The sequence below is a fragment of the Oryx dammah genome, unplaced genomic scaffold, assembly GCF_014754425.2.
Source record: "Oryx dammah isolate SB20612 unplaced genomic scaffold, SCBI_Odam_1.1 HiC_scaffold_3, whole genome shotgun sequence".
Taxonomy (NCBI): Eukaryota; Metazoa; Chordata; class Mammalia; order Artiodactyla; family Bovidae; genus Oryx; species Oryx dammah.
The window spans coordinates 84,087,584-84,114,838 of record NW_024070187.1 but is presented as its reverse complement, the minus strand read 5'-3'; the positions used below and the strand labels follow the sequence as shown (position 1 = coordinate 84,114,838).

The 27,255-nt window shown below is 36.6% G+C and overlaps 1 protein-coding gene across 2 annotated transcripts in view; it reads left to right on the top strand.

Moving 5' to 3' along the window:
• LOC120862204 (UDP-glucuronosyltransferase 2A2-like) overlaps positions 1 to 22,832 on the top strand; it is a 30,207-nt gene extending 7,375 nt beyond the window's left edge. For both annotated transcript variants that reach the window (XM_040238324.1, XM_040238325.1), the window contains exons 2-6: positions 718 to 866; positions 4,766 to 4,897; positions 18,109 to 18,196; positions 19,807 to 20,026; positions 22,303 to 22,832. In XM_040238324.1, the coding sequence (XP_040094258.1) occupies positions 718 to 866; positions 4,766 to 4,897; positions 18,109 to 18,196; positions 19,807 to 20,026; positions 22,303 to 22,582 (869 nt within the window). In that variant the 3' untranslated portion in view covers positions 22,583 to 22,832. The remainder of the gene's footprint in view (positions 1 to 717; positions 867 to 4,765; positions 4,898 to 18,108; positions 18,197 to 19,806; positions 20,027 to 22,302) is intronic.
• Positions 22,833 to 27,255: the final 4,423 nt, after the last annotated feature.

Here is a 27,255-nt window from a genome sequence, read left to right as displayed (position 1 = left end):
ATTAACAGGACTTATCCACATTAGACTTTTATGCTACCAGATTTTCTTTCCACTTCTTCTGAAAGGGGACACTTTTGTCAGGAAATAGGTCAAAATAGCAAATATTTTGCCACCAGATTATGATGCAGTGCTCTATCTTCACCAAAGAGGACAAAGTTTTGTGAAACTAATTTTGTAAAGGAGATAATCACTTTAAGATTTTTATTATAAGATTTCCATTCTGGATAGGCTGTACTTAGTAGCAACAAGACATTTCCAATACCAGAAAAGAAAACAGTGGTTCAGTTTAAAAAGCTGTTTATTTTTAAAGCTATCAGAAGCTTTTGGAGCAATGAGGATGAAATAAATTGGAATTCCAGAAGAGGAGGAGACTGTACCACAGTAGGCTGAGGATCACTGGCTGTTTCTTGTTCATTGCTAAGAGCACCTGCTGATTCTGAGCATGGAGTAGGGCTCAGGTGTAGCTCAAGCTGAAAGATTTTGTTGGTAGAGATAAAGCAGAAGATCTTTGGTTATTCCATACTTAATTCTGTGTTTGGTTCTTCCTAGTCTCAGTATTTTGTACTCTTGGAGGGGGAAAAGCCTGTTGATTTCTCTTGGTTTGCATAGAACTAATATTGGTTCTTTAAAGATTTTGCATAGGAAACTTGATGGTAAAACATGTCCCACCTAGCATATCAAATAATTTTCCCTTTATCATCTTTCATTTTTGTTCAGGAAAATCTACCAAATTATGTGAGATTATGGGAAAAGCTGAAATGTGGTTGATTCGAACTAGCTGGGATTTTGAATTTCCTCACCCTTACTTACCTAACTTTGAATTTGTTGGAGGACTGCACTGTAAGCCTGCAAAACCCTTGCCTAAGGTAATTAAATGTGTTTCTTTTTGCCTCTCTCAGTATTTACCTCCTGGAATGATTTGTAGTTTATTATTTCTAGTATTTGATATTCAAACTGAAAGCCTAGACACAAGAATTAACAGGACTTATCCACATTAGACTTTTATGCTACCAGATTTTCTACATCATTGTGGTAATCATTACTGATGCTAATCAAATATGCCAGATGTTTAGCTAAAATAAAATTCCCAGCCCCTGAGTTTAGTGAAATTGTCCAATATTCTCAGGGCAATGAGTATGAGCTGAAGAGGCATGTAAAACTTCTATATCCGACTCTTAATTGGCAGATGCGCTTACTCCAGAGTTCTCTTTCCCTTTGTGATGTGAAAAGCGTGTGTCAATCTCAATCCTGATTAAAAATACATGGAATAATAGATATGTGGTAAAAGAAAGAAGCTGTTTCTTTAAGACACTAAGATTCTTGAGCCTTTTATTTACTTGTTTATTTTTGGCCATGCTGTGGCAGCATGTGGGATCTTTGTTCCCCTGACCAAGATTACACAGGCGTCCCCTGCCTTGGAAAGCAGAGTCTTCATCACTGGGACAGCAGGGAAACCCCAAGACACTGAGATTTGTGTTGCAACTTATTCAGCATAACCTAGTCTAAGAAATGGACATAGTAGAGAAATTACGATACTTTGAGAAAACATCAAATAGAGGTGTGATGGCTCACCCGAAATCCTGGCAGAACTTACAGTAATTATTTGTTTAGTTTAAATAGAGGAAAGAAATTAGCCTGGAGAGGTGATCATAGGATAAATTATGAAAAAATCAAATGAGCAATACTAAGTAGTCTTTGAGCTTCCCTGGTGGCTCAGAAAGTAAAGAATCCACCTGGAGTGGAGGAGACCTGCGTTCGATCCCAGGGTAGGGAAGATCCCCTTGAGGAGGGCATGGCAACCCATGCCAGTATTCTTGTCTGGAAAATCCCCATGGATTAGAGGAGCCTGGTGGGCTACAGTTTATGGGGTCGCAAAGAATCAGACACGACTGAGCAGCTAAGTGCAGCATAGTACAAGTACTCTTCCCCTCAAATTTAATATCAATGACAGATCAATGTGTAAGTTTTAAGCAATAACGTGATACAGCTTACCACTTCATATATTTTGGTTACTGGATTATTTGGAATGGAGTACAGTTTAAATAGGCTGAGATGGAATGGGCTGAGAAATATGTGCAATAGTTTCAGAAAGACTTTATAGAAATCCAAACTGAAATATGATAATAATTTTGAGCATAAATGGAAAGATTTGGTGAATATTTACAAAGAAAGTCAGATTTTCAGATAGGCTGGAGGTGGCAGTTAAGAGTGACAGTTTCAGAATTAATCCTTAGCTTTTTATTTCTTGTATATGTCATACCTTTGTATTTACTATATTGTATGGGAATTTAGTATAGAATATCGTCATTTACTAAGTGAAGAAGGAGAAAGGAGCAATTTTGAGGGGAAATGGTCAATTCATGTTTGTATATGCTGAATGAGGTACAATGCAGTATCTAGCAAGCAGCTATTAAATGCACTGTGTTAATCATAGGAGACAGGTCAATTAAGTATTTATGAAGTTTTTTAAATTAATAAACTATTTTTAGAGACATTTACATTCACAGCAAAATCTTAAAGCACAATGTTCAATATTTTGAAAAGATAGATGATGTTGGATATCCATTCTACATTGTCATAAGCCATTTTTTCAGCTCAGAAAGTAATCCTTTAAGTATTCTGAGTTTTTTTTCTTCATAATTTTTAATAAAAGATCTATGCCTTGTAAACATTCAGTTCTAAAATCCTAGAAATCAAATGTTGGAATAGTGTGAGGCTTGCTTATAAACATATTAGATATATTTAATAGCTCAAAAATATGAAGAATTCTTCTATTGTCTTCGTATTGACCAATAACATATGTATGTGTAATGTTTAATGTGTATGCCTATGTATGTGTAATGTGTATATTTAAGTATTTATTTATCAATAGTGTGGCATCAAGGATCAATCTGTTATTTTTTGCAGGGGGTCCAGAAAGCGTAAGAGCTTTGTAGATTTTCCAGTGAATCTATCTCCCCATCTCCACCCACAGAGAACACCAGGGCCCTGGGGACACTACAAAAGCACAATCACATCTCGGCAGTCACATAATGACATGCTCTCACACATATGAAAAAGAACAAAGATTCTTAAATCTATGATATCAGCAGGATTCTTCAATGTAGCAAGCATTTTCAAACATTGAATTTTTTGAATAATTTGTATTGCTAAGACTTTGATGCTGGGAGGGATTGGGGGCAGGAGGAGAAGGGGACGACCCAGGATGAGATGGCTGGATGGCATCACTGACTCGATGAGTGTGAATCTGAGTGAACTCCGGGAGTTGGTGATGGACAGGGGGGCCTGGCGTGCTGCGATTCATGGGGTTGCAAAGAGTTGGACACGACTGAGCGAATGAACTGAACTGAACTGAACTGAACTGAACTGAATGTTGGTTCAGTAATATCCCTAATTACAAAAATTAGGCAACAAAGGACACTAAATCAACATGTTATATACAGCTACAAGAGTCCATGCAAATGTGCAAAGTAAGGCATAAAGAGGGTGAAGAGTAAACTAATCGCAAGGTTTGAGGCTCTAATAGAAAGGAATATGATGGAGAACCTGGTGACCCTTGAATGTTTTCATGAACAATAACAACTTTTGTGGGCTGTTTCAGAGTTAGTGCATGTACAATGGTAAATGATGAGTAAGCCAATGACTATATTCAGTTCTCTTTATTACCTTTTAGCACCCTCTCCACAATGATCCAAATGAATAACGTTTGATTCTTAAGTAGTTCTGGTGCTTCACCTCATATTTAGCCATGGATGCTAATAAGATTCATCTTTCATTTTCTACTGAAGCACAGTCAATATAATGACATACCTTTGGTACAGTTACTTTGTTCTGTTTTCTAAATTTCAGTTTTGTTTTATATTGCCTATTTTTTCTCTTGGTAGAAGGTTCCGCAGCACATTTAGAAATGAGATGGCTATATAACTTCCTGACTGGACAAGTAATGCAGAACTTCTTATAATGCATATTCGAGAATGACAGTAATATAATAGACACATATAGCATCACATTCAAAGTAAAATGGCATATTTAATCGTGCTGAAGTAGCTTAGAAATTTGGCTAACACCTACAGCTGTGTGAAAGTCACTCAATTGTGTCCAACTCGTTTTTGGGACCCCATGGACTGTACCTGTCAGGCTCCTCTGTCCAAGGAATTCTCCAGGCCAGAATAGTGGAATGAGTAACTGCTACCTTCTCCAGAGGATCTTACCAACCCAGGGACCAAACCCAGCCCTCCCACATTGCAGGTGGATTCTTTACAGTCTGAGCCACCAGAGAAGCTCAAGAATACAGGAGTGGGTAGTGTATCCCTTCTCCAGCATATCTTCCCACCCAGGAGTGGAACTGGGGTCTCCTGCAATGGAGGTGGATTCTTTACCAGCTGAGCTACCAGGGAAGCTCTATAGCCTTGGACAAATTACTTAACCTTTCTGAGATAGTGTTCTCATCTGCAAATGTATACATATTACTTTAGTTACCATGTATCAGAGTCAAATTATACAAGTAAAGAGCTCAGCAATGGCAAAAGATACATATAGTCAATAATTTGTAAAGATATACACACACATCTCTAATGTGCTAAAAGGGAACCTCCAATTTAAATCATTTTTAATTTGCCTATTAACCAATGATTTCAGGTCATATTCTGTACTCTGAAATGGTTAACATGAAAAAAATAGAATCATTCTTAGTTCAGGCACATTGAGAAAAGTGTGTGACTCATAACTCTAAACTCTCACATAACAAAGACTGTTTTCTTTACAGGAGTTCGAAGAGTTTGTTCAAAGTTCTGGAAAAAATGGAGTCGTGGTGTTTACTCTGGGATCAATGGTCAAAAACCTCACAGAAGAAAAGTCTAAAATGATTGCATCAGCCCTTGCCCAGCTTCCACAAAAGGTCAGATATTTATATTTTTTGAGGGAAGGGCAGCTATTTTAGAATCTAGGAAAAATTCTTTAATTAAAAAGTGTGCTTTAAAATGTAGAAGTTATTGGTACTGTTATTGTCAATTTAACTGAGATATTAAAAAAGTATTAACTGTGAAAGTGACATATGTAATTGCTGTCCTGGCATTGCTAGCAGGAAAACATATTGCAGAATTTTCTTTAAACAATGAGCTAATACTGAGTCATTCACTACTGTTAATCAGTAAGCTTTGTGCTTAGATTTTAAACCTTCCATGTAATCTAACATTGTTTTGTTGTTTGTATTGTTTTATTTTAATATGAGGCATATATACAAGTTACAACTGCCATGATTGAGAATAAAATAATATTTATTTTAAATATTTTAAATATTTATTTTGAATATTTTAAAATATTTATTTAAATATTTTAAAGACTATAATATTTTAAATTATAGTCTTGATTCACAGGATGCCTTGGACTATATTTTCTTATAAATGGATTTGGGTCAGTCAGGACCTGGTTGATCCTTGAAGTAACAACATAGATTCTTGGAATACTCCTAAGCAATAATTCTTCTATTTACATAATTGAAAACTTTAATAACATTAATACAATAAAGATTTATCTAGTTCACTCTATGATGTTACCCTAAATTATAATTTTTATTGATACTATTCTAGGTTATAACTGAATAATATTCTTCTTATACTCCCAAAGACATTTTTCCCCCTAGCTTTAGTGAAAACAGAATTACCTGTAATGTTAAGTTACAAATGCTCACTATAATTATTGTATTCATAGCCAAATTACTTTCAAAAATTGTTTTGTGGAAGTAATATCTTCTAAATATTTAATGTAAAAAAGCATCTTCATAAGAATATTGAATTGTATTAAAATATACATTGCTTAAGGGTTGCTCAGTTGTGTCCGACTCCTTGACTCCATGGACTGCAGCAGGCCAGGCCTCCCTGTCCATCACCAACTCCCAGAGTTTACTCAAACTCATGTCCATTGAGTCAGTGATGCCATCCAACCATCTCATCCTCTGTTATCCCCTTCTCCTCCTGCCTTCATTTTTCCAAGCATCAGGGTCTTTTCAAATGAGTAAGCTTTTCGCATCAGGTAGCCAAAGTATTGGAGTTTCAGCTTCAACATCAGTCCTTCCAATGAACACTCAGGACTGATTTCCTTTAGGATGGACTGGTTGGACTCCAAGGGACTCTCAAGAGTTTTCTCCAACACCACAGTTCAAAAGCATCAATTCTTCGGCACTCAGCTTTCTTTATAGTCCAACTCTCACATCCATACATGACCACTGGAAAAACTATACCTTTAGATGGAACTTTGTTGGAAAAGTAATGTCTCTGCTTTTTAATATGCTGTCTAGGTTGGTCATAACTTTCCTTCCAAGAAGTAAACATCTTTTAATTTCATAGCTGCAGTCACCATCTGCAGTAATTTTGGAGCCCCCAAAATAAAGTCTGCCACTGTTGCCACTGTTTCTCCATCTATTTGCTATGAAGTGATGGGACAAGATGCCATGATCTTCGTTTTCTGAATGTTGAGCTTTAAGCCAACTTTTTTCTCTCCTCTTTCACTTTTTCATCAAGTGGCTCTTTAGTTCTTCTTCACTTTGTGCCATAAGGGTGGTGTCATCTGCATATCTGAGGTTATTGATATTTCTCCCAGCAATCTTGACTCCAGCTTGGGCTTCATGCAGCCCACCTATTCTCATGATGCACTCTGCATAGAGGTTAAATAAGCAGGGTGACAATATACAGCCTTGACCTACTCCTTTTCCTATTTGGAACCTGTTTGTTGTTCCAAGTCCAATTCCAACGGTTGCTTCCTGACCTGCACACCGGTTTCTCAAGAGGCAGGTCAGGTCGTCTGGTATTCCTATCTCTTGAAGAATTTTCCACAGTGTATTGTGGTCTACACAGTCAGAGGCTTTGACATAGTCAATAAAGCAGAAATAAATGTTTTTCTGGAACTCTCTTGCTTTTTCAATGATCCAGCAGATGTTGGAATTTGATCTCTGGTTCTGCTGCCTTTTCTAAAACCAGCTTGAACATCTGGAAATTCATGGTCCACTTATTGTTGAAGCCTAGCTTGGAGAATTTTGGGCATTACTTTGCTAGCGTGTGAGATGAATTCAATTGTGCAGTAGTTTGAGCATTCGTTGGCATTGCCTTTCTTAGGGATTGGAATGAAAACTGACCTTTTCCAGTCCTATGGCCACTGTTGAGTTTTCCAAATTTTCTGGCTTATTGAGTGTAGCACTTTCACAGCAACATTTTTTAGGATTTAGAATAGCTCAACTGGAATTCCATCACCTCCACTAGCTTTGTTCGTAGTGATGCTTCCTAAGGCCCACTTGACTTCACATTCCAGGATGTCTGGAATGCAAATGTTAACTGGGGACTGGAATGCAAAAGTAGGAAGTCAAGAAACACCTGGACTGACAGGCAAATTTGGCCTTGGAGTACAGAATAAAGCAGGGCAAAAACTAATAGACTTCGCCCAAGAGAACGCACTGGTCATAGCAAACACCTTCTTCCAACAACACAAGAGAAGTCTCCACATATGCTGAAATCAGATTGATTATATTCTTTGCAGCCAAAGATGGAGAAGCTCTATGCTGTTGCTGCTAAGTCGCTTCAGTCATGTCCAACTCTGTGCAACCCCATAGACGGCAGCCTACCAGGCTCCCCTGTCCCTGGAATTCTCCAGGCAAGAATACTGGAGTGGGTTGGTATTTCCTTCTTCAGTGAGAAACTCTATACAGTCAGCAAAAACAAGACTGAGAGCTGACTGTGGCTCAGATCATGAACTCCTTATTGCCAAATTCAGACTTAATTTGAAGAAAGTAGGGAAAACCACTAGACCATTCAGGTATGTCCTAAATCAAATTCCTAATGATTATACATTTGAAGTGTGAAATAGATTTAAGGGACTAGATCTGATAGACAGACTGCCTGATGAAAAATGGATGGAGGTTTGTGACATTGTGCAGAAGACTGGGAGCAAGGCCATCCCCAAGGAAAAGGAATGCAGAAAAGCAAAATGGGTGTCTGAGGAGGCCTTAGAAATAGCTGTGAAAAAAAGAGAAGCCAAAAGTAAAGGAGAACAGGAGAGATATACCCATTTGAATTCAGATTTCCAAAGAATAGCAAGGAGAGATAAGAAAGCCTTCCTCAATGATCAATGCAAAGAAATAGAGGAAAACAATAGAATGGGAAAGACTAGAGATCTCTTCAAGAAAATTAGAGATACCAAGGGGACATTCCATGCAAAGATGGGCTCAATAAAGGCGAGAAATGGTATGGACCTAACAGAAGTAAAGAATATCAAGAAGAAGTGGCAAATGTTAATAAAGAATAATTGAAATTATCAAGTTTGAGGAATAGAAAAAGAAAAAAAAGAAGAAAAATGAACAAAGCCTAAAAGTTGTGAAGATCCATCCTGTGAATGAGCATATTTACTGTGGGAGTCCCAGAAAGAGAGAAATAAGGGGATAACATACTAAAATAAATAATGGCTTAAAATAGCCCCAATTTAATAAAGGTATAAATCTATACGGAGCTTCCCAGATGGTGCTAGTGGTAAAGAACCTGTCTGCCAAAGCAGGAGATTTAAGAGCTGTGTGGTCAATCCCTGGATCAGGAAGATCCCCTGGAGGAGGGCACAAAACCCACTCCAGTATTCTTGCCTGGAGAATCCCATGGACAGAAGAGTTTGGCAAGCTATAGTCTATCGGGTCACAAAGATTTGGACATTACTGAAGCAGCTTAGTATGAATGAATCCACACCTCCAAGACGCTTAATGAACTTCCAGTTGATAAACTCAAAGCAACCTACATTAAGACATATTATAATCAACTTCTTGAAAGCCAAAGATAATGGGTAAATATTGAAAGTAGCTAGGAATAAAGAATTCATTACATATATGGTATCTTTAACACAGTGATCACCAATTTCTAATCAGAAACCTTGGAAAGACAGTAAGTTGTTAAATTCAAAGTGTTGAAAGACAAAATTGTTAAGAGAATTTTATATGATGAAAATGTCCTCAAAGCTGAAGTACAAATTAAGACATTCCCAGAAAAGCAAAAGTTGAAGAACATCATTAACATTAGATTTTCCCTGTAAAAAATGCAAAAGAAAAACTTTCTGGTTGTAATAAAAGTCTGCTAAACAGTAACACAAAACTATATGAAGAAATAAAGATCTACAGTGATGTGAAATTGCAGTAAATTCAGTTATAAAAGTTAGTATTTTTGTAGTTCTGGCTATATATCTAACTTTTAAAAATCTCAAAAATTTAATATATAAATGTTTAAAAACAATTATGTAATTAGGAACACAATGCATAAATATATAAATTATGACAACAGTAAAAGAAAGGATGAATCTATAAAGAAGAGGAGCTATTTTCTGCTATTGGATCAATAGGTCAAGGAATAAGGCATGAGAGTAATTAGAAAACATCTTTTTAAATGAATGAAAACACAAGAGACAAAAAATATATGGTGAGAAAGGAGGGCCATAGAAAAAATTTTAATTATTGAATTTGAATTTTAGTAATTAAGTAGTGTTCAACTCTTTTGGAACCCCATGGACTATAGCCCACTAAGCTCCTCTGTTCATGGGACTTTTCACAAGAATACTGGAGTGGTTGCTGTTTCCTACTCCAGGGGATCTTCCCAACTCAAGGACTGAACCCATGTCTGCTGCATTGACAGGCAGATTCTTTACCATTGAGCCATCAGGGAAGCCCTCATAGCTTTATGTGACTACACTGAAACAGAGGAAAGATCTAAAACAAGCAACTTAAGATTATACTTTAAAGAACTATAAAAAGAAGGCTAGCTGAACCAACATGTAGCCAAAGCAAAGAAGTAATGATTATTAGATCAGAGATAAACAAACAAAAATAGGTTAAAAATAAAACAGGGATAATCAATAAAATAAAAAGCCAGTACTTAAAAAAAGTCAGCAAAATTATCAAAATTTAACTAAACTGGAAAAGAGAAAAAAGAGAGTTGATGCAAAAAATTAAAATTAGAAATGATCCTAGATAAAAAGATTATGAGAGAATATAATAGCAATGTGGCTCAGATGGAGAGTAGAAAGACCCCAGATCACCAGCTCACCTTTTTCCTTAGGCACACTAAAATAGTTTCTATTTACAGAGCAATTATTGATGAGAACAAGCAGAAGACAGGCTGTAAAGATCTACACCTAAGGACATAAAGAAGGAACTACAATTAGATAGATAAGAAGGATGGAGATGGAATACAATCAAGACTCATATCCCCAAGCAGGCTAATCAGCAGAGGTGGTTCCCAAAGACTGAAAGGTTTGAGCCCAGTCCTGGACTCCTTGGCCTAGGTATTCTGTGCTCAGAATTTAATCCCCTCAGAGCACTGACTTCAAAGGCAAGTAGGTATTACTTTCAGAGGAGCCAATGGCTCACAGTAGTCAATCTGATCTCAGGGAAATTTAGCAGGCAGTGGCTTGAAGCAGGGTGTCAATTCCTTAACCAGATATTGAAACCAGGTCTAGGCAGTGAGAGTACTGAGTCCAGGCCATTAGACTGTGAAGGCCAGTAGCAAGTGAAAAGGCCCTGTCTTCTTAGCTTTGTAAAAATGAATTTCAACAAAGAGACAGAAATTAGTGAAACAAGTGAAATGTTTATTGGGAGAAAAAAGAAGAGTACGTGTGAACAGACACACATGGGCAGGTTCAGAGAGAGAGTTGTGATTTGTGGTAGCTTAAATCACTCTATGGATCATTTCTTTCCAAATTTCATCTGGCTGATATTGCTTTACCTGGCTCTGAGTCTTTATTGGTATAACTCAGAGTCTTCCCCTGTGTATGCATGCATTGCTTAGCTAGGATGGATTCCATCTCAGAGGCCTGTGGGAAGGTTTATACTACCTATTATGGGGTGACACTCTCTTCCTTTTTGACGCCTAAGAAGACTTTCTGCACATGTGTAATGGAAAAGGTCTCTTTGACCTCAAGAATGAAAAATCTGTGGTCTCTTTATATGAGCAGAACTCAGCTCCTCTCTGCCCCGTATCATCTTTATCTTGGATTATTGGTCCACAGGAGACAGACTTCAACTGCTCAGCCCGGGGCCCCTCTCTCTGCTGCCTCAAACCCATAACAGAAGGATGCATGCAGCCCAAATAGGGGCACCCCAATAGCTAATGACAAGACACTGGCTTGTCCGCTTTGTAAAAATGAAGAGGTAACCAGAGGAGGGTACACTGCTTGGATGCACAGGATATCTCCTACAAAAGATCTCTTCTCCAAGATCAAGCAAGGTAACCAAACTATAAGATACATAAAATAAAACAGAAAGTAAGGTGTCATAAGGTGATAGAAGAATATGGTCAAGTGGAGCAATAATATAAAACTCCAGAAAAAGAACTAAGTGAAATGGAAGCAGGCAATCTGCCTGATGGAGAGTTCAATTATTATGGCTGTAAAGATTTTCAAAGAACTTGGGGCAAGATTGGATCAACAGAGTGAGAAGTTAGAAATTTTTAACAAAGAGAAAATATGAAGCACCACTAAATAGAGATGAAGAATATAAAAACTGACATGAAAAATACACTAGAAGGAAAAAACAGTATATCAGATAATGTAGAGAAACAGGTCAGTGAGCAAAAAGATAAAGTGCTAGAAAACACTGAAGCTGAAAAGAAATAAAAAAAAAATAAAAAGAAATGAGGGCAGCTTAAGAGACCTGCATGACAGCATCAAGCACACTACATTAGTATTATAGGGGACCTGAAGAAGAGGGAGAAAGGGGCAAAGAGATATAACAACTAACCTGCAAAAGGAAACAAGCATCCAATCGTAGGAAGCAGAGACAATCTCAAACAGGACCAGTTCAAAAAGGACCACATTAAGACACAATGCAATTAAAATGGAAAAAAATAAAGATAAAGAAAAAAATGTAAAGCAGCAAAGGAAAAGAAACAAGTTATGTACAAGAAAACTCCCTTAACAGCTGATTTTTCAGAAGAAACTGTAAAGGCCAGAATGGAGTAACTTGACATATTTAAAATGATGAAAGGAGAAACCTACTACCAAGAATACTCTATACAGAAAGGTTCTCATTCAGATTTGATGGTGAGGTCAAATATTTTGCAAGCAAGCAGAAGCTAAAGGAGATTGGAGCCACCAAACCAGGTTTACAGAAATGTTAAGGGAACTTCTTCAAGTGAGAAAGAAAAGGTCAAAACTGGAAACATGAAAATTACAAAAGGAAAAATCTCATTGGTGAAGAGAAATATACCACAGTGCTAGTAAATCAGCAAGGTATAAGGCTAGCTGCTGCTGCTAAGTTGCTTCAGTCGTGTCTGACTTTGTGCGACCCCATAGACGGCAGCCCACCAGGCTCCGCCGTCCCTGGGATTCTCCAGGCAAGAACACTGGAGTGGGTTGTCATTTCCTTCTCCGATGCATGAAGGAAGGTTAAAAGACAAAAGTAATACCATTAAGTATACTCATAATAAGTAGTTAAGGGATACAAAAAACAAAAAGACTGAAAATATGATATTAAAAACACTAAGTGTGGTGGGAGGAGTAAAAACACAAGGTTCTTAAAATGCATTTGCACTTAAGAGGTCAGCAACTTAAGGTAATCATATATTTTACATATATTTGTATGTATTTTGCCAAATACAGTGTGGGGAATGACTATGTAATATCTTCACATGTTGTAACTACATCTATCATGATGATCACTTTGAAATATATAGAAATATCAAATCACTATGTGGTCTAACAGAAACTAATATAGTGTTGTAGGTCAATTATACTTCAAAACAACAACAACAAAAAATTACAGAAATTCCTAGGAAAACAGATCAGATTTTTGGTTACCAGAAGCATGGGATTGGGGAAGGGACAATAGAAGGAAGGTATTAGTAGGTTTAAACTTCCAGTTACAAGATAAATACCAGGATGCAATATACATCATAAACTTAATTAACACTAAGTGAAGTCGCTCAGTCGTGTCTGACTCTTTGCGACCCCATGGCCTGCAGCCTACCAGGCTCCTCCATCCATGGGATTCTCCAGGCAAGAATACTGGAGTGGGTTGCCATTGCCTTCTCCAGGGAATCTTCCCAACCCAGGGATTGAACCCAGGTCTCCCACATTGCAGGCAGACGCTTTAACCTCTGAGCCACCAGGGAAGCCCTGCTGTATGATATACACAGAAATTGTCAAGAGAATAACTTCCTGATTTCTCTTCTGAGGATTTTTTTCTATTTAATTTTATACATATATAAGCTGATAGATATTCACTAAGCTTATTGTGACAGTCATTTCCTAATATATGTAAGTTGAATCATTATGCTGTATAACTTAAGCTTACACAGTGCCGTTATATCAATTATATCACAACAAAACTGGAGGAAAAAGTGATATAAAAATTGCACAACAAAATTAAACAAACTAGAGGTCATGGATAAATATCTTGAAAAACTAGATTTACTTAAGGTGATTTTTTTCTCTTATTTATAATAATTTATTTTTACAGCAAATATTGAATTACTTTGATTATTCATTTACATAATAGTACTAACTCTCAATATTATGTTTTTATTACCACATCTGCTTTTACTGTTTTAGTATAAATCTGACAAAATGGTTGAATCAGAATGTGACAATTGAACATGTCCTATTCAATTACACCTGAAATATCCCTGAAATATTCCCAGTGAAATGTGTTATGCAAATTTGCACCATAAAAATCTATAAATGTCAAATTATACACTTCTTTTTTAAAAGACATTAGCAATATTATTATAAGAATTTAAAAATTTCTCTTCCATTTTTATTGAATGTTATTTAACTCTTTAACTGTCTTTTGAACCTTCTGAAAAATGTGTTGTATAAAAATCACACATTTTCAGTCATCTATAATTGCATGTCTATGACCCAAGAATCATTAAATTAATTTTTAAAAAATTATACAAATTTTAAGTGTTAGTTTCTATTTATAGTTACCACAAACTATTGGCTGTGTTCCCCATGTTGTACAATACATCTTTGAGCTTATCGTGTATTCAATATTTTGTGCTTCCTACTCCCTTAGGCTTATATTACCCTTCTTTCCTTCCCCACTGGTAGCTACTAGTTTCTTCTCTATATCTGTGAGTCTGATCAAAAAAAAAAAAAAAAAAGAAAAAAAAGAAAGAAATGGATTATTTCAACAGACATATCAAATTAAGAGATTGAATTATAAATTATAATAAAAAATCTCTCCTAGAGGAAAAATCCAGGAGAGATCACATCACTGGTAAAGTCTACCAGACTTTTAAACAATAAAATAAGTTAATCACTTCCAAATTTTCAAAAAATTTTAAGGGAACACTAAATAATTCTATGAGACTAGATTCACCCTGATACAAAAGCCACATAGAGACATCACAAAACATAGAACTATAGACCATGATCAGCTTTAAATGTAAATATTAAAATACTTAAGAAAATATTTGCAGATCAAATCCAGTAGAGTATTGAAAAAGAGTATTCACCATAATGAAATGGTATTTAATTTCCTTATATGAGGATGGTTAAGCAAAAGTAAATCAATCAGTATAATAACTTGATATGAGTGTAATGATCTTTCACAGTTATAGAGAAGAAAATAGTGGCTACCAGTGGGGAAGGGCAGAAGGGTAATATATGCCTAGGGGAGTAGGAGGCACAAAATATTGGGTATAAGATAAGCTCGGGGATGTATTGTACAACATCAGGTACATAGCCAATACTTTCTGACAACTATAAACAGAAAGTAACCCTTAAAATTTGTACGATTTTTAAAAAGTTAATTAATTTAATGTTATTTGGCTTGTAGACATATTATGCATGACTGGAAATGTGTAATTTTTACAGTAACACATTTTTCAGAAGATGCAAGAGACAGTTAAAGAGTTCAGTGACATTCAATAACAAGGAAAAAAACAAACAAACAATCATTACAAGCTACACATTAAAGAAAGCTGACAAAATCCAATTTCTCTCATGGTAAAAATTCTTAAGAAACTAGGAAGAGTGAAAAAAAACCCTTAACATGATACAGAGTATTAAAAAAAAAAAATCTAGTATCAAGCTCAATGATGGAACCTGAAAGCTTTCCTCATAAGATCAAGAAAAATACAAGAATGGCTACTTGCATTGCTGCTATTTAATTTTTACTAGAAGTTCAGCATGGAAATGACACAAGAAAAAGAAATGAAAGGCATTCATGCACATTAGAATGAGAGGTAAAACAATGTGTATTTGCAGATGACATGATCTTATACATAGAAAATCTCCAAGAATTCACAAAAAGCTACTAGGGCTAAAAACCAAATTTAACAAAAGTGTAGAATACAAGATTCACCCACAAAAATCAGTTTTGCTTATTATGCACACAGTATCAATGAACACACTGATGGTGAAAATTTAAAACTTTCTTTACAAGAACAATGAAACAATTTAAATACTTAAGAATGAATCTGACTGAGGAAGTTACATATTTGCATGTGGAAAACTACAAAACATTATCATTGTAAGGAATTAAAGAATGCCTAAATACACGGAAAGTCATCCCATGTCCAAGGATAGGAACATTAAGCATGTTAAAACGTCAACACTATCCAAAGTAATCTATAGATTTATTAAATGCCTATCAAAACTCTTTAACAGCCTTTTTTTGTCAGAAATGAAATATCCAATTAACAACCTCATATGAATTTCAAGAACCACAAATAGACAAACAATATTGAAAAACAAAAAAGTGAAAGGACTCATATTTTCAAACATTGTAATTAGAAACATTATAAACCAACAGTAAATTAACAGTGTGGTATTAGAAGCGTAGCCATATAAACCAATGGAAAGAAGACAAATTGGAATTAACCTTCATATATATGGCTAACTGATTTTCAACAAGTGTGAAAGACCTTTCAACTGGGAAAGGACAGTCACTTCTTGACACATTGTACTAATAAAACTCTGATATCCACATGCAAAAAATGAAGACATATCATATATATAAAAATTACCTCAAAATGGATCAAAGTATGAAAATTTAGAAGTAAAATTACAGCAATTTATAAGAAAATCCTAAGGGAAAACTTCATCACGTAAATTTGTTATGATTTCCTAGGTATGAGGCAAAAAGCATAGGTAATAAAAGAAAAGAAAATCAGATTTCATCAAAGAAATTTTGTATATCAAAGATGCTATCATAAAGTAACATGTAAAATTATATATCTGACAAGAATTAATGTGCACAATACATAAATAACTCTTGCAACTCAAGAACAACAAAAACCCAACTGAAAAATGGGAAATTACATAAATAGACATTGATCCAAAGGTATAAAAATGGTCAATAAGTACATGAAAAGGTATTCAACATCATTAATCGTTAGGAAAATGCAATGAAAACACAAAAACATACCACTTCACACATGAGAATAACTATTGCAAAAAAAAAAAAAAAAGAAACAAAATAATGATTGTTGGTTAGAATATGGAGAAATATGACCTCCTACATAGGTGGAGGATAGGTCAGTCGCTTCAGTCATGTCCGACTCTTTGCTACCACAGGGACTGTAGCCCCACAGACTCCTCTGTCCATGGGATTTTTCAAGCAGAAATACTGGAAAGTGACTTGCTCAGTAGTGTCCCACTCTTTGTGACCTCATGGACTGTCATTCCATGGAATTCTCCAGGGCACAACACTGGAGTGGGTAGCCTTTCCCTTCTCCAGGGGATCTTCCCAAACAGGTATCGAACCCAGGTCTCCTGCATTGCAGGTGGATTCTTTACCAGCTGAGCTATCAGGGAAACCCAGTGATATCGGAAGAATACTGGAGTGGGTTCCTATTTCCTCCTCCAGGGAATCTTCCTGACCCAGAGATCGAATCTGCATCCCTGCACTGCAGGTGGATTCTTTAACAGTTGAGCCACTGGAGAAGCCCAAAATGATGCATGTGAAAGGGAAAGCATCTTGTTTGACTCTTTGTGGCCTCATGGACTGTAACCCACCAGGCTCCTCTTTCCATGGAATTCTCCAGGCAAGAATCCTGGAGTGAGTTGTCATTCCCTTCTCCAGGGAATCTTCCCAATCCAGGGATCTGTCCTGGGTTTCCCACATTGCAGGCAGATTCTTTACCATCTGAGCTACCAAGGAAGCCCATGGGCTGTGGAAAACATTTTGTGTTTTCTCAGGAAGTTAAACATGAGTATATCACACAAACCAGTCATTCTAATTCTGGCTATATATCCAAAAGAATTGAAATCATGGGTTCAAACAGCTACTTGCACTCCAGTGGTCACAGCAACATTATTCACAATCATGAAATGACTGGATAAAATGTGACATATACACACAAAGAAATATTATCCACCTTTTAAAAGAAGGAAATCCTGATACGTTACAATATGTATGAACTTTGAGACATAACATTAAGTGAAATAATGTTAAGTCAGAAAGTAATGCATGATTCCACTTAGATTACCAGAGTAGTTAAATCTGCAGAGACAGAAAATAGAACAGAGGTCACCAGGGGTTATGAAGTGAAGGAAATAGGGAGTTGCTGCTGAATGATACAGAGTTATATAGGGATGATGAAGACATTTGGGATATTGATAGTGTTGATGGTTTGACAACATTGTGGATTGTAATGCCTAATGTAAGTTCTAGTCATACAATACCTTAAATTATAAATATCATTATGTATATTTATTATAATAAAGACAATACTCGATTCCATATCACTACTAAGTATATAACAAAGGTCAGAGTGCTAACAAGCTCTTAGGTAAATAACATCCATCCCCTTTACCTCTGAAAATTTTGTTGTGAAATCCCCTTTACCAGAATAACCTAGAAATGCCAATACATAATTGTTTCAGCTAAAGATTGTCTTTTTTTCCTTCATCTTTTAAGTGAGAATTAACCTGTTGTTATATAGATTAGGATTATTGTAAGCATTTGAAAATATGATTGTAATGTCAATGGTTTAGAAACATTCATTGCTTAATCACTAGGGCCTCATTGCTTGTGTAATACCTGGAGGCATTAAATCTGATTAATTCTAAGTTAACTGCCTCCTTCTGACGGGATATGGTTCTAAACATCTTCAAATGAAGTAAAGACACTTGCCTTAACAGGTTCTGTGGAAATATGGAGGAAAGAAACCAGAAAATTTAGGAGCCAATACCCGGATATATGAATGGATTCCACAGAATGATCTTCTGGGTAAGACCAAAGAGAAGAAAATCAAACAGAAAAAAATAAGAGATAATCTGAATGATTACTCAATAACAAATAAATCCAAAAAATTTGCATTCAAACTAAGAAATAAAAACCTTGATGGCTTCTTCACATTTCTTCTGGAGTTTGTTAAAGAAAAAATTATCCATGACACTTGTTAAAGACTAAACTGAAGTGAAGTGCAGTGAAAGTTGCTCAGTCGTGTCCAACTCTTTAATACCCCATGGACTATACAGTCCATGGAATTCTCCAGGCCAGAATACTGGAGTGAGTAGCCTTTCCCTTCTCTAGGGGATCTTCCCAACCCAGGGATTGAACTAGGGTCTCCTGCATTGCAAGTAGATTCTTTACCAAGAATCCTGAGCTATCAAAAAAAGCCCCAAAAGACTGGAAGCCCCAAAAGGCTGTAAAGAACACTTTATCCAAGACCATCAGGATTAATACTACTGCAATAGACTTTCACAGCAAATCAGAGATTGGACTCAATCTGAGTCAAAAAGGAAAAGTGGAAAATTTATAGATAAAGTACAGAGTGGATGGTCATTAGATGAAAAATTAATAAGAGTAAGCATCACAGACAAGAGGGGGGTGGATTCTGGCAAAAACAACTGAATCAGATTCTTGCCAAAGGCAGGCCAGAGTGATCAGGTATCAAATAGGGGGATGGTGAAGGATGAATCAACAATCATAGAGGTGATCAAATATCAAGGTTTCAAGAATCTAGGGAAACTGACTTCATAGGATGCTTGCTAAAATTAGGTAATGCAGAGAGAAAAAAGAAACCCTCAAACCAGGACCTAGTTGAGAAGAGAGTTCAGGGGAGCCTGACTAGACTTTGGTCAAGGATAGAATCTTTTTCAAGCTCTAACATAAATATGGATTTTATAATTCTCCCACTTATGATATAATCTCTGCCTCTTCAGGATCAGGGTAAAGGAAAGTACCTTTAGATAAGGCTCTCATTACTTTTTGTATAGAATATGGCAACACCTTCCCAACTCTCTGTATCCATTTTCTCCTCTGTATCCATCCTCCTCTCTGCGTGTTCCCTGCAGTAACTATTTAGGGAGAAAAAAATCTGGTAAACCATTTCATCATCTAGCATATTACAAATGGCTCCAGATTACTATAAAATTACATGCACAATTGTTTTCTTAAACAGGTACTTAATGAACTTGCCTTGGTCTATCTTTCTATCCTGTGCTGCCAACATTCTCACATTGAAACCCTGCATATCTCTCCGCCCATGTCCCATTCACAGAAGCATTTTTTCTTAAATCCCTCAATCCTGTTTATTAAAGCATCATCATCCCAATTACTTGTCCAATGGGAGGTACTCTCCATCATTTAACTCTGCACAAATTTTTCAGAGGTTTATGGAATGACTCACTAGCTGGAATCACTAATTGCTGCTTAGCCTGGAATAATCAATTGCTACTTTCTTTAGCACCTGTAGGAATCTATATATGGCTTCATTGTACACAATCACATAGTAGAATGCTACCTAACTGATTTAATTATTTATAAAGATGTTATGGCCTTCTATTTCTAAAACTCTTTCAATTTAGAATACTGATTTTTTTTTTTCTTTTTAGGTCATCCCCAAACCAGAGCTTTTATCACTCACTGTGGAACCAATGGGGTCTATGAAGCTATCTACCATGGGGTCCCTATGGTGGGAATCCCCCTGTTTGGTGATCAGTATGGTAATGTTGCTCGTGTTAAAGCCAAAGGAGTAGCTGTTGAATTAGACTTGCAGAGAATGACGAGTTCCGATCTGCTTAACGCTTTGAAGGCAGTTATTAACAACCCTATGTGAGTATAAAGTATACAGTTTTCTGAGAAACATTGGTATTTTAAAAGGAATAATTGTTTCATTCAGTTTAATTCAATACTTTTATATAATTACCAGGACATATCTAACATCAAATAAATTATTGCCATATACTTCTCAAATTCTATGAAAATATTTACCTATTGTTACTGGAGAATAGATTTCATCCTCAAAGAAATGCCAAATTTATTTAAAACAGCTAAACTATTTTAAAAGAGTCACACATACTTTTGCTATTATTATTTTTGTTCATGTGTATGCTCAGTGCTAAGTCATGTCGGCTCTTTTGCAACCTCATTGACTTTAGTCCACCAGTCTCTGTCTGTGGGATTCTATAGGCAAGAAGACTGGAGTGAGTTGCCATTTCCTTCTCCAGGGGAAATGGAGGTTTTTATATACAAAAACCTATATAATCCAGGGGATCTTCCTGACTCAGGGATCCAACCCACATCTGCATTGGCAGGCATATTCTTCACCACTGAGCCACCTGGGAAGCCATTTATTATGTCTTTAAAATTACAGATATTACTACTATAAAGAATTTAGGCAATGTGACAGAAATATAGAGAAATAAAGTTGAAAAAATCACATAGCTCTCTTCAGGTATCTATAACCTATTACCAGTATAGAAATATTACTTCAGATATTTCTTTGTGCTAATTTATAAAGAGAAAAGAAAAAAATGTATAAAAATGGGACCAGGCTACATTTTGGGACTTCCCTGGTGGCTCAGATGGTAAAGAATCTGCCTGCAATGCAGGAGAGGTTCGATCCTTAGGTCAGGACGATCTCCTGGAGAAGAAAATGGCCACCTACTTCAGTATTCTTACCTAGAGAATTCCATGGACAGAGGAGCCTGGAGACCTACAGTCCATGGGATTGCAAGAGTTAGACACAACTGAAGCAACTTTGCACAGCATGCTTGGTATATCTATTCCTGAATGATTTGTTTTATTAATTTTTTATCTGACAAATTTTTTTTCTGTGTCTCAGAGCTATTGTTTTTTCCTTGTTTTCCTGAGATATATCTAGAGGTATTTATTCATTAAATTCTTGTAATTAAGAAAGACCTGTCTTTTTTTTTTTTTTAGACCAAATGGTGACAGGGTTTTGCATACTTTTTTTATTTTGGCTCACAATTCTGTTTCTCAGAACTTTCTACATATGTTTCATTATTTTTCTACAATTTAATGTCCTGTATGCTCTATCAATGATAATTGCACTTCAGTGTGGGAGAATAACCTTTTCTTCCATCTCCTTCACAAACCCAAAGGAATACTTCCTCTAAGTGAGCCATTAAAAACTCTAAACCTAGAGCCTATTTTACAAAGAGAAAGAACTCAGAAAGAGAAAAACAAATGTATTAACTCATATATACAGAATCTAGAAAAATGGTACCAATGAACCTGTTTACAGGGGAGGAATAGAGACACAGATGTAGAGAGGATGGTATTGTGGACTCAGCAGGGGAAAAAGAGGGTGGGACAAATTGAGAAGAGTAGCCTTGACATTTTTCCCTTTTCACTTTCATGCATTGGAGAAGGAAATGGCAACCCACTCCAGTGTTCTTGCCTGCAGAATCCCGGGGACGGGGGAGCCTGGTGGGCTGCTGTCTATGGGGTCACACAGTGTGGGACACAACTGAAGCGACTTAGCAGCAGCAGCATTGACATATCATTGACTTACTCTCAGCCCCTACTATTTGCCCAGAGGATCATATCAAGCTTCTTGTTTTCATCTGGAATGTCAGGGCCATGAAAATCTCAGACTGAAATCTTTCCTGCTGCTGTTGAAAACTAGCTTCTTTTAGCACTAATACTGAACTGGGGAGAGGGAAGAGGAGTACAGGAAGAGTTATTTTCTCATAGCTCTGCCCTTTAAATGCTGCGTCTGTCACTATTATGTTCCCAGCACCACATTCAGCAAAAGAGATAAAAATTCTGTATTCTCAAATTACATATTCTACATTCCACTTTCTGAATCTTTAAAATGCTACTTCCAGTTAGAAATTCTCCCCTACCTCCAATTATTATAGAGACTGTGAAATATCCAACAAATTTCAGTTAATAAACTACCATATCTAGAATATCTCAAGAGTAAAAAAATCTTCCATGTATATTCTGTGCTGTTGGAGATATCATTTATGACATAATATATTTATAATTATGTAATATACTTTTAATAGTATATAACAATTTTAGGTATATCATGTCCTTAACAAAATTTTCAAGTGGCTCTCTATATATTCAATCCTTAGCTATAAAGAGAATGCTATGGAGTTATCAAGAATTCACCATGATATGCCGGTGAAGCCCCTGAAACGAGCAGTCTTCTGGATTGAGTTTATCATGCGTCACAAAGGAGCCAAACACCTTCGACCAGCCTTCCACAACCTCACCTGGTACCAGCACCACTCTTTGGATGTGATTGGCTTCCTGCTAGCTTGTGTGGCTACTATTATATTCTTGGTCACTAAATGTTGCCTGTTTTGTTGTGGGAAGTTTGGTAAAATTTCAAAGAAGAAAAAGAGAGAGTAGTTTTTTTTTTTTTTTTTTTTTTTTAACAGTTGGATTAGAAACCTTGATGCAATCCATCTGAGTTATACCAGGCACTGATTTGAACAGATTCCTACTCTCTTGGGTTCTTGTCCATTCCTCAGCTTATTGAGTCAAAGTTCAAACTCTCACTCCAAAAATATGCCACATGATTTATAATTATGGTTTAAAACATTCTTTTCTTTAAAAAGAGAGGATAAACAAATAAACATGTAAAAGTTGGTACCATTAATGATGTAGTGGTTTACTTCATTCATTGCTTTCAGTCCAACAAGTTGAGATGCTTGTTGGAGGCTTTATGAACATTACAAGTAATTCTATTTTCAGTGCTAACCATATTGAGTATTTCCTTAATATCTGACATGATTTTGGGTTCCATATTCTAAAGGAACTAGACAAGGAGTAATGTAGAGCACATTCTAATCAGAGCTTTCCTTCCAGTCAGGATGATCAGGAAACTCGTAGGGTTTCTACTCATCTGTAAAGCACATTTTACACCATCAATTTCCTTTCATATCATATATTAGGTGTTGTCCCTCTTGAAATGCAAAGCTTTGCTTTGTATTTGATTTGAAGATTGCCCTTCACTTGGATATTAGTAATGATAATACTCATTTGATAATAATAATAGTACTTAATTTGTATTGTAACACTTCATAGCTTCAGAGACCTAGTGATTTTCATATATTAACATGGTTGTTGGTATGATGGAGCAAAAGTAAATGACTGGAATTTAATACTCATCGTTTCAAAGTAACAACTTTTTAAACATTTATTTTAATTTATTTATCTTTCACTGTGTTATGTCTTCATTGCTGCTCATGGGCCTTCTCTAGGTGTGGTGAGCAGGGGCTCCTCTAGTTGCAGTCTGTGGGCTTTTCTTTGAGGTGGTTTCTTTTATTGCAGAGCACAGGCTCTAGGATATGTGAGTGTCAGCAGTTGTAGCTTGTGGGCTCTAGAGTGGGAATTCAGTAGTTTCATTGAACAGGCTTAGTTGCCTGTAGCAGGTGAAATCTTCCTGGACCAGGGATTGAATTCATGTCTCCTTCAGTGGCAGGTGGATTCTTAACTACTGGACCAACAGGCAAGCCCTAAACTAACTTAATTAAAAGAAATTTTCCTATATTAATTTTACTTAGAACATATACATTTGGAGAGAAGAAGCAAATTTCTTAGAGCTACACTGCAGATTCATTGAGGAAAATGCATTTCTCAGAAATACTATTTGCTATGGGGAAAGATTTCTCCATCTAAAGAGAAACTCAGTGGGTTCTCTCATTTCTTCCTTCACTTCCATCACTTCCCCTGGTCTTCTCATAAATGGTCTTTTGATCACCATTTACAAGCACAAGTACTTAACTAACATCTGCTGGAAATCTTCAGTAAGCTTGAAAACACAGCTTGAATTTTAATAAAAAGAGGTATCTCTTAAAAAAAAAAAAAAAGGAACATTCCCTTTCTTTCTTCTCTAATCATACAGGATCAGTTTTGGGGGGTCTGGACAATATTTTGAATTCCACTCAATTCTCCCCTTTAAAAAAGATGTCTCTAACATTCTTTTCTAAAAGTCTATCTCCAAAAAGTTATTTAACATAATACGTGGTTGGATGGCATCATCGACTCAATGGACATGAGTCTGAGTAAACTCCGGGAGTTGGTGATGGACAGGAGGCCTGGGGTGCTGCGGTCCATGAGGTCACAAAGGGTCGGACGCGACTGAACTGAACTGAACTGATATCAACCAGATTTAGTAATGATTTGTCATAGACTTTTATATTAATATCTCAGGCAAAATAGACCTTAAATTACAATCTCAGAATAAATATTAGTTTATCAAATTAGTCTAAGAACATAAAAATATATTAGAATGAATATAGAATTATCTTAAAGAAAGTATCCGACACTTTGGACCCTGTGGACTGTAGCCTGCCAGGCTCCTCCGTCCATGGGATTTTCTAGGCAAGAATACTGGGGAGGATTGCCATTTCCTCCTCCAGGGGATCTTCCCAACGTAGGGATCAAACCCAGATCTCATGCAGCACAGGCAGACTCCTTACTGTCTGAACCACCAGGGAAGTAGGACAAATATGAATGATTTGGGCATTTTTCAGTTTTATTACAGGAATAGTGGCACAAATAAGAACAAGATAAACATAAATTTATTCTTCAATGGGGAATTAACTATAAAAAATACATCAGAAAATTATTTATTCTTAATTTTATGAGTTTGAAATAATTATTATATTTTAAGATATAGAGTTTAAAAAACATAAACACTAATGTTGCTTGTTTTAAGACCTAATTCATGTAATCAATGCAGTAATTTATCATAGTGCTAAAGCATTTTTTTCTGACAGTAAGATAATGTCTTTTTCTATAATACTCTTTCAGTTTAGTTCAGTTCAGAGGCTCAGTCATGTCCGACTGTTTGTGACCATATGAATCGCAACACACCAGGCCTCCCTGTCCATCACCAACTCCTGGAGTCTACCCTAACCCATGTCCATTGAGTCAGTGATGTCATCCAGCCTCACCCTCTGTCGTCCCCTTCTCTTCCTGCCCCCAATCCCTCCCAGCATCAGAGTCTTTCCAGTGAGTGAAGTCTTCTCATGAGGTGGCCAAAATATTGGAGTTTCAGCTTCAACATCAGTCCTTCCAATGAACACCCAGGACTGATCTCCTTTAGAATGGACTGATTGGATCTCCTTGCAGTCCAAGGGACTCTCAAGAGTCTTCTCCAATACCACAGTTCAAAAGCATCAATTCTTTGGTGCTTGGCTTTCTTCACCATGCAACTCTCACATCCATACATGACTACTGGAAAAACCATAGACTTGATTAGACGGACCTTTGTTGGCAAAGTAATGTCTCTGCTTTCAAATATGGGGCCACCCAAGATAAGCGTGTCAAGGTGGAGAGGTCTGACAGAATGTGGTCCACTGGAGAAGGGAACAGCAAACCGTTTCAGTATTCTTGCCTTGAGAACCCCATGAACAGTATGAAAAGGCAAAAAGATAGGACACTGAAAGATGAACTCTCCAGGTCAGTAGGTGCCCAATGTGCTATTGGAGATCAGTGGAGAAATAACTCCAGAAAAAATGAAGGGATGGAGCCAAAGCGAAAACATTACCCAGTTGTGAATGGGACTGGTGATAGAAGCAAGGTCCAATTCTGTAAAGAGCAATATTTCATAGGAACCTGGAATGTTAGGTCCATGAATCAAGGCAAACTGGAAGTGGTCAAACAAGAGATGGCAAGAGTGACTGTTGACATTCTAGGAATCAGCGAACTAAAATGGACTGGTGCTGGGGTCCAGCCCTGGTGGATCCAGAGTAATTTGAAGGGAGGCAGAATCGGCGTCCTAGGAAAAACTTATTTAACTACAGATAGAGAGAGAGATTAGAAATGGATAGTGTAGTAGGAAATATTAGTGGAGAAAAAGATGCTGAATAACTTGGTTTATGTGGGAAACCAATAAAACTCCAAGACAAGGAATTTGCACCATCTACGTTGGGCCACCAGTGCCCGTTTGAATATTGGAGGGTGTCCCACCTTGGGCTCCCTCTCTCACAGATCTTAGAAGCCAGGGCAAGTAAGTAGACATGATGAGTACCCATGCTCCAGATGGGAATTCAGCCAGAAAAACGGGAAACAAGAAAGAACGACACGGGGAAATCAGTCTTTCCAGAAACTGATCCGATTTCTTTATTTTTTAGGTTTGCTTATATACCTTTTGTTACACATAGAGACAAATGGAAATTTTAAAGTCACGCGGGGGTCAGCAGTCCTGACCTTTATCAAAATCAGGTGCTTCACATAAATGTATAAAAAAGGTCTTAGGGGTTTTACATCATCTTCTGGCCATGAGGCCTGCTGACATTTTATGACCCTTTCTTTCTGATAACCAAAAAACTTATTTTTTCCTAGGGTGTTTTTTCTTAAACCAGGCTCCACCCTCCGAAGGTACCAGATAAAGTTGCATTCCTATAAGGTGAAGGTGTAGTGGGTTACAACTAAGAAAGGAATGTATTTAACCTAAGGTTAATATGATTAATCTTAAAGGTTAATACTTATTTCTCCTATATGCTAGTTATATTTAAGGGCAGGGAATATGAAGATTTAGCAGCAAACATCAGCCCAACAAATGAAAACCCTTCACCAACGTTCCCCTTAAGATCTATTTAGTCTTAAGATAGTGATAAAGTTACATTTTCACATAGCAAGGACACAGTGATTTATAACAAAGTACAGTTATCTATAACAAAAGAGAAAATTCATTAACTCAAAAAGTCGAGTATTGCTAACATCAAAAACTACTATATTTCTTTTTCTATATTCCAAATACATTAATATATTCCCAGGTGCCTAAGGATATGGAAGCCTGGCAGCATTCATTGACTCAACAATGAGAAAAGCCCCATGCTAATTAAGATTTTCAAAATACTCCAAACTCTCTCTGCTGTTTATGGTTGAGAGGTAGTAAACAATCATGCAGTGGCAGGAGTGTGGATAATCCTGTCTCACAAGCTAGTCTGCCAGCAGAGAGGTTTGACCTGAGACACCCTTGTCACGCCCAGGAATTTTTATTGACTGGAGCTGCAAGTTTACTCTTTCTCCAAGAGAACCAGTAGAGAATACCCCCCTCCCCCCATAAA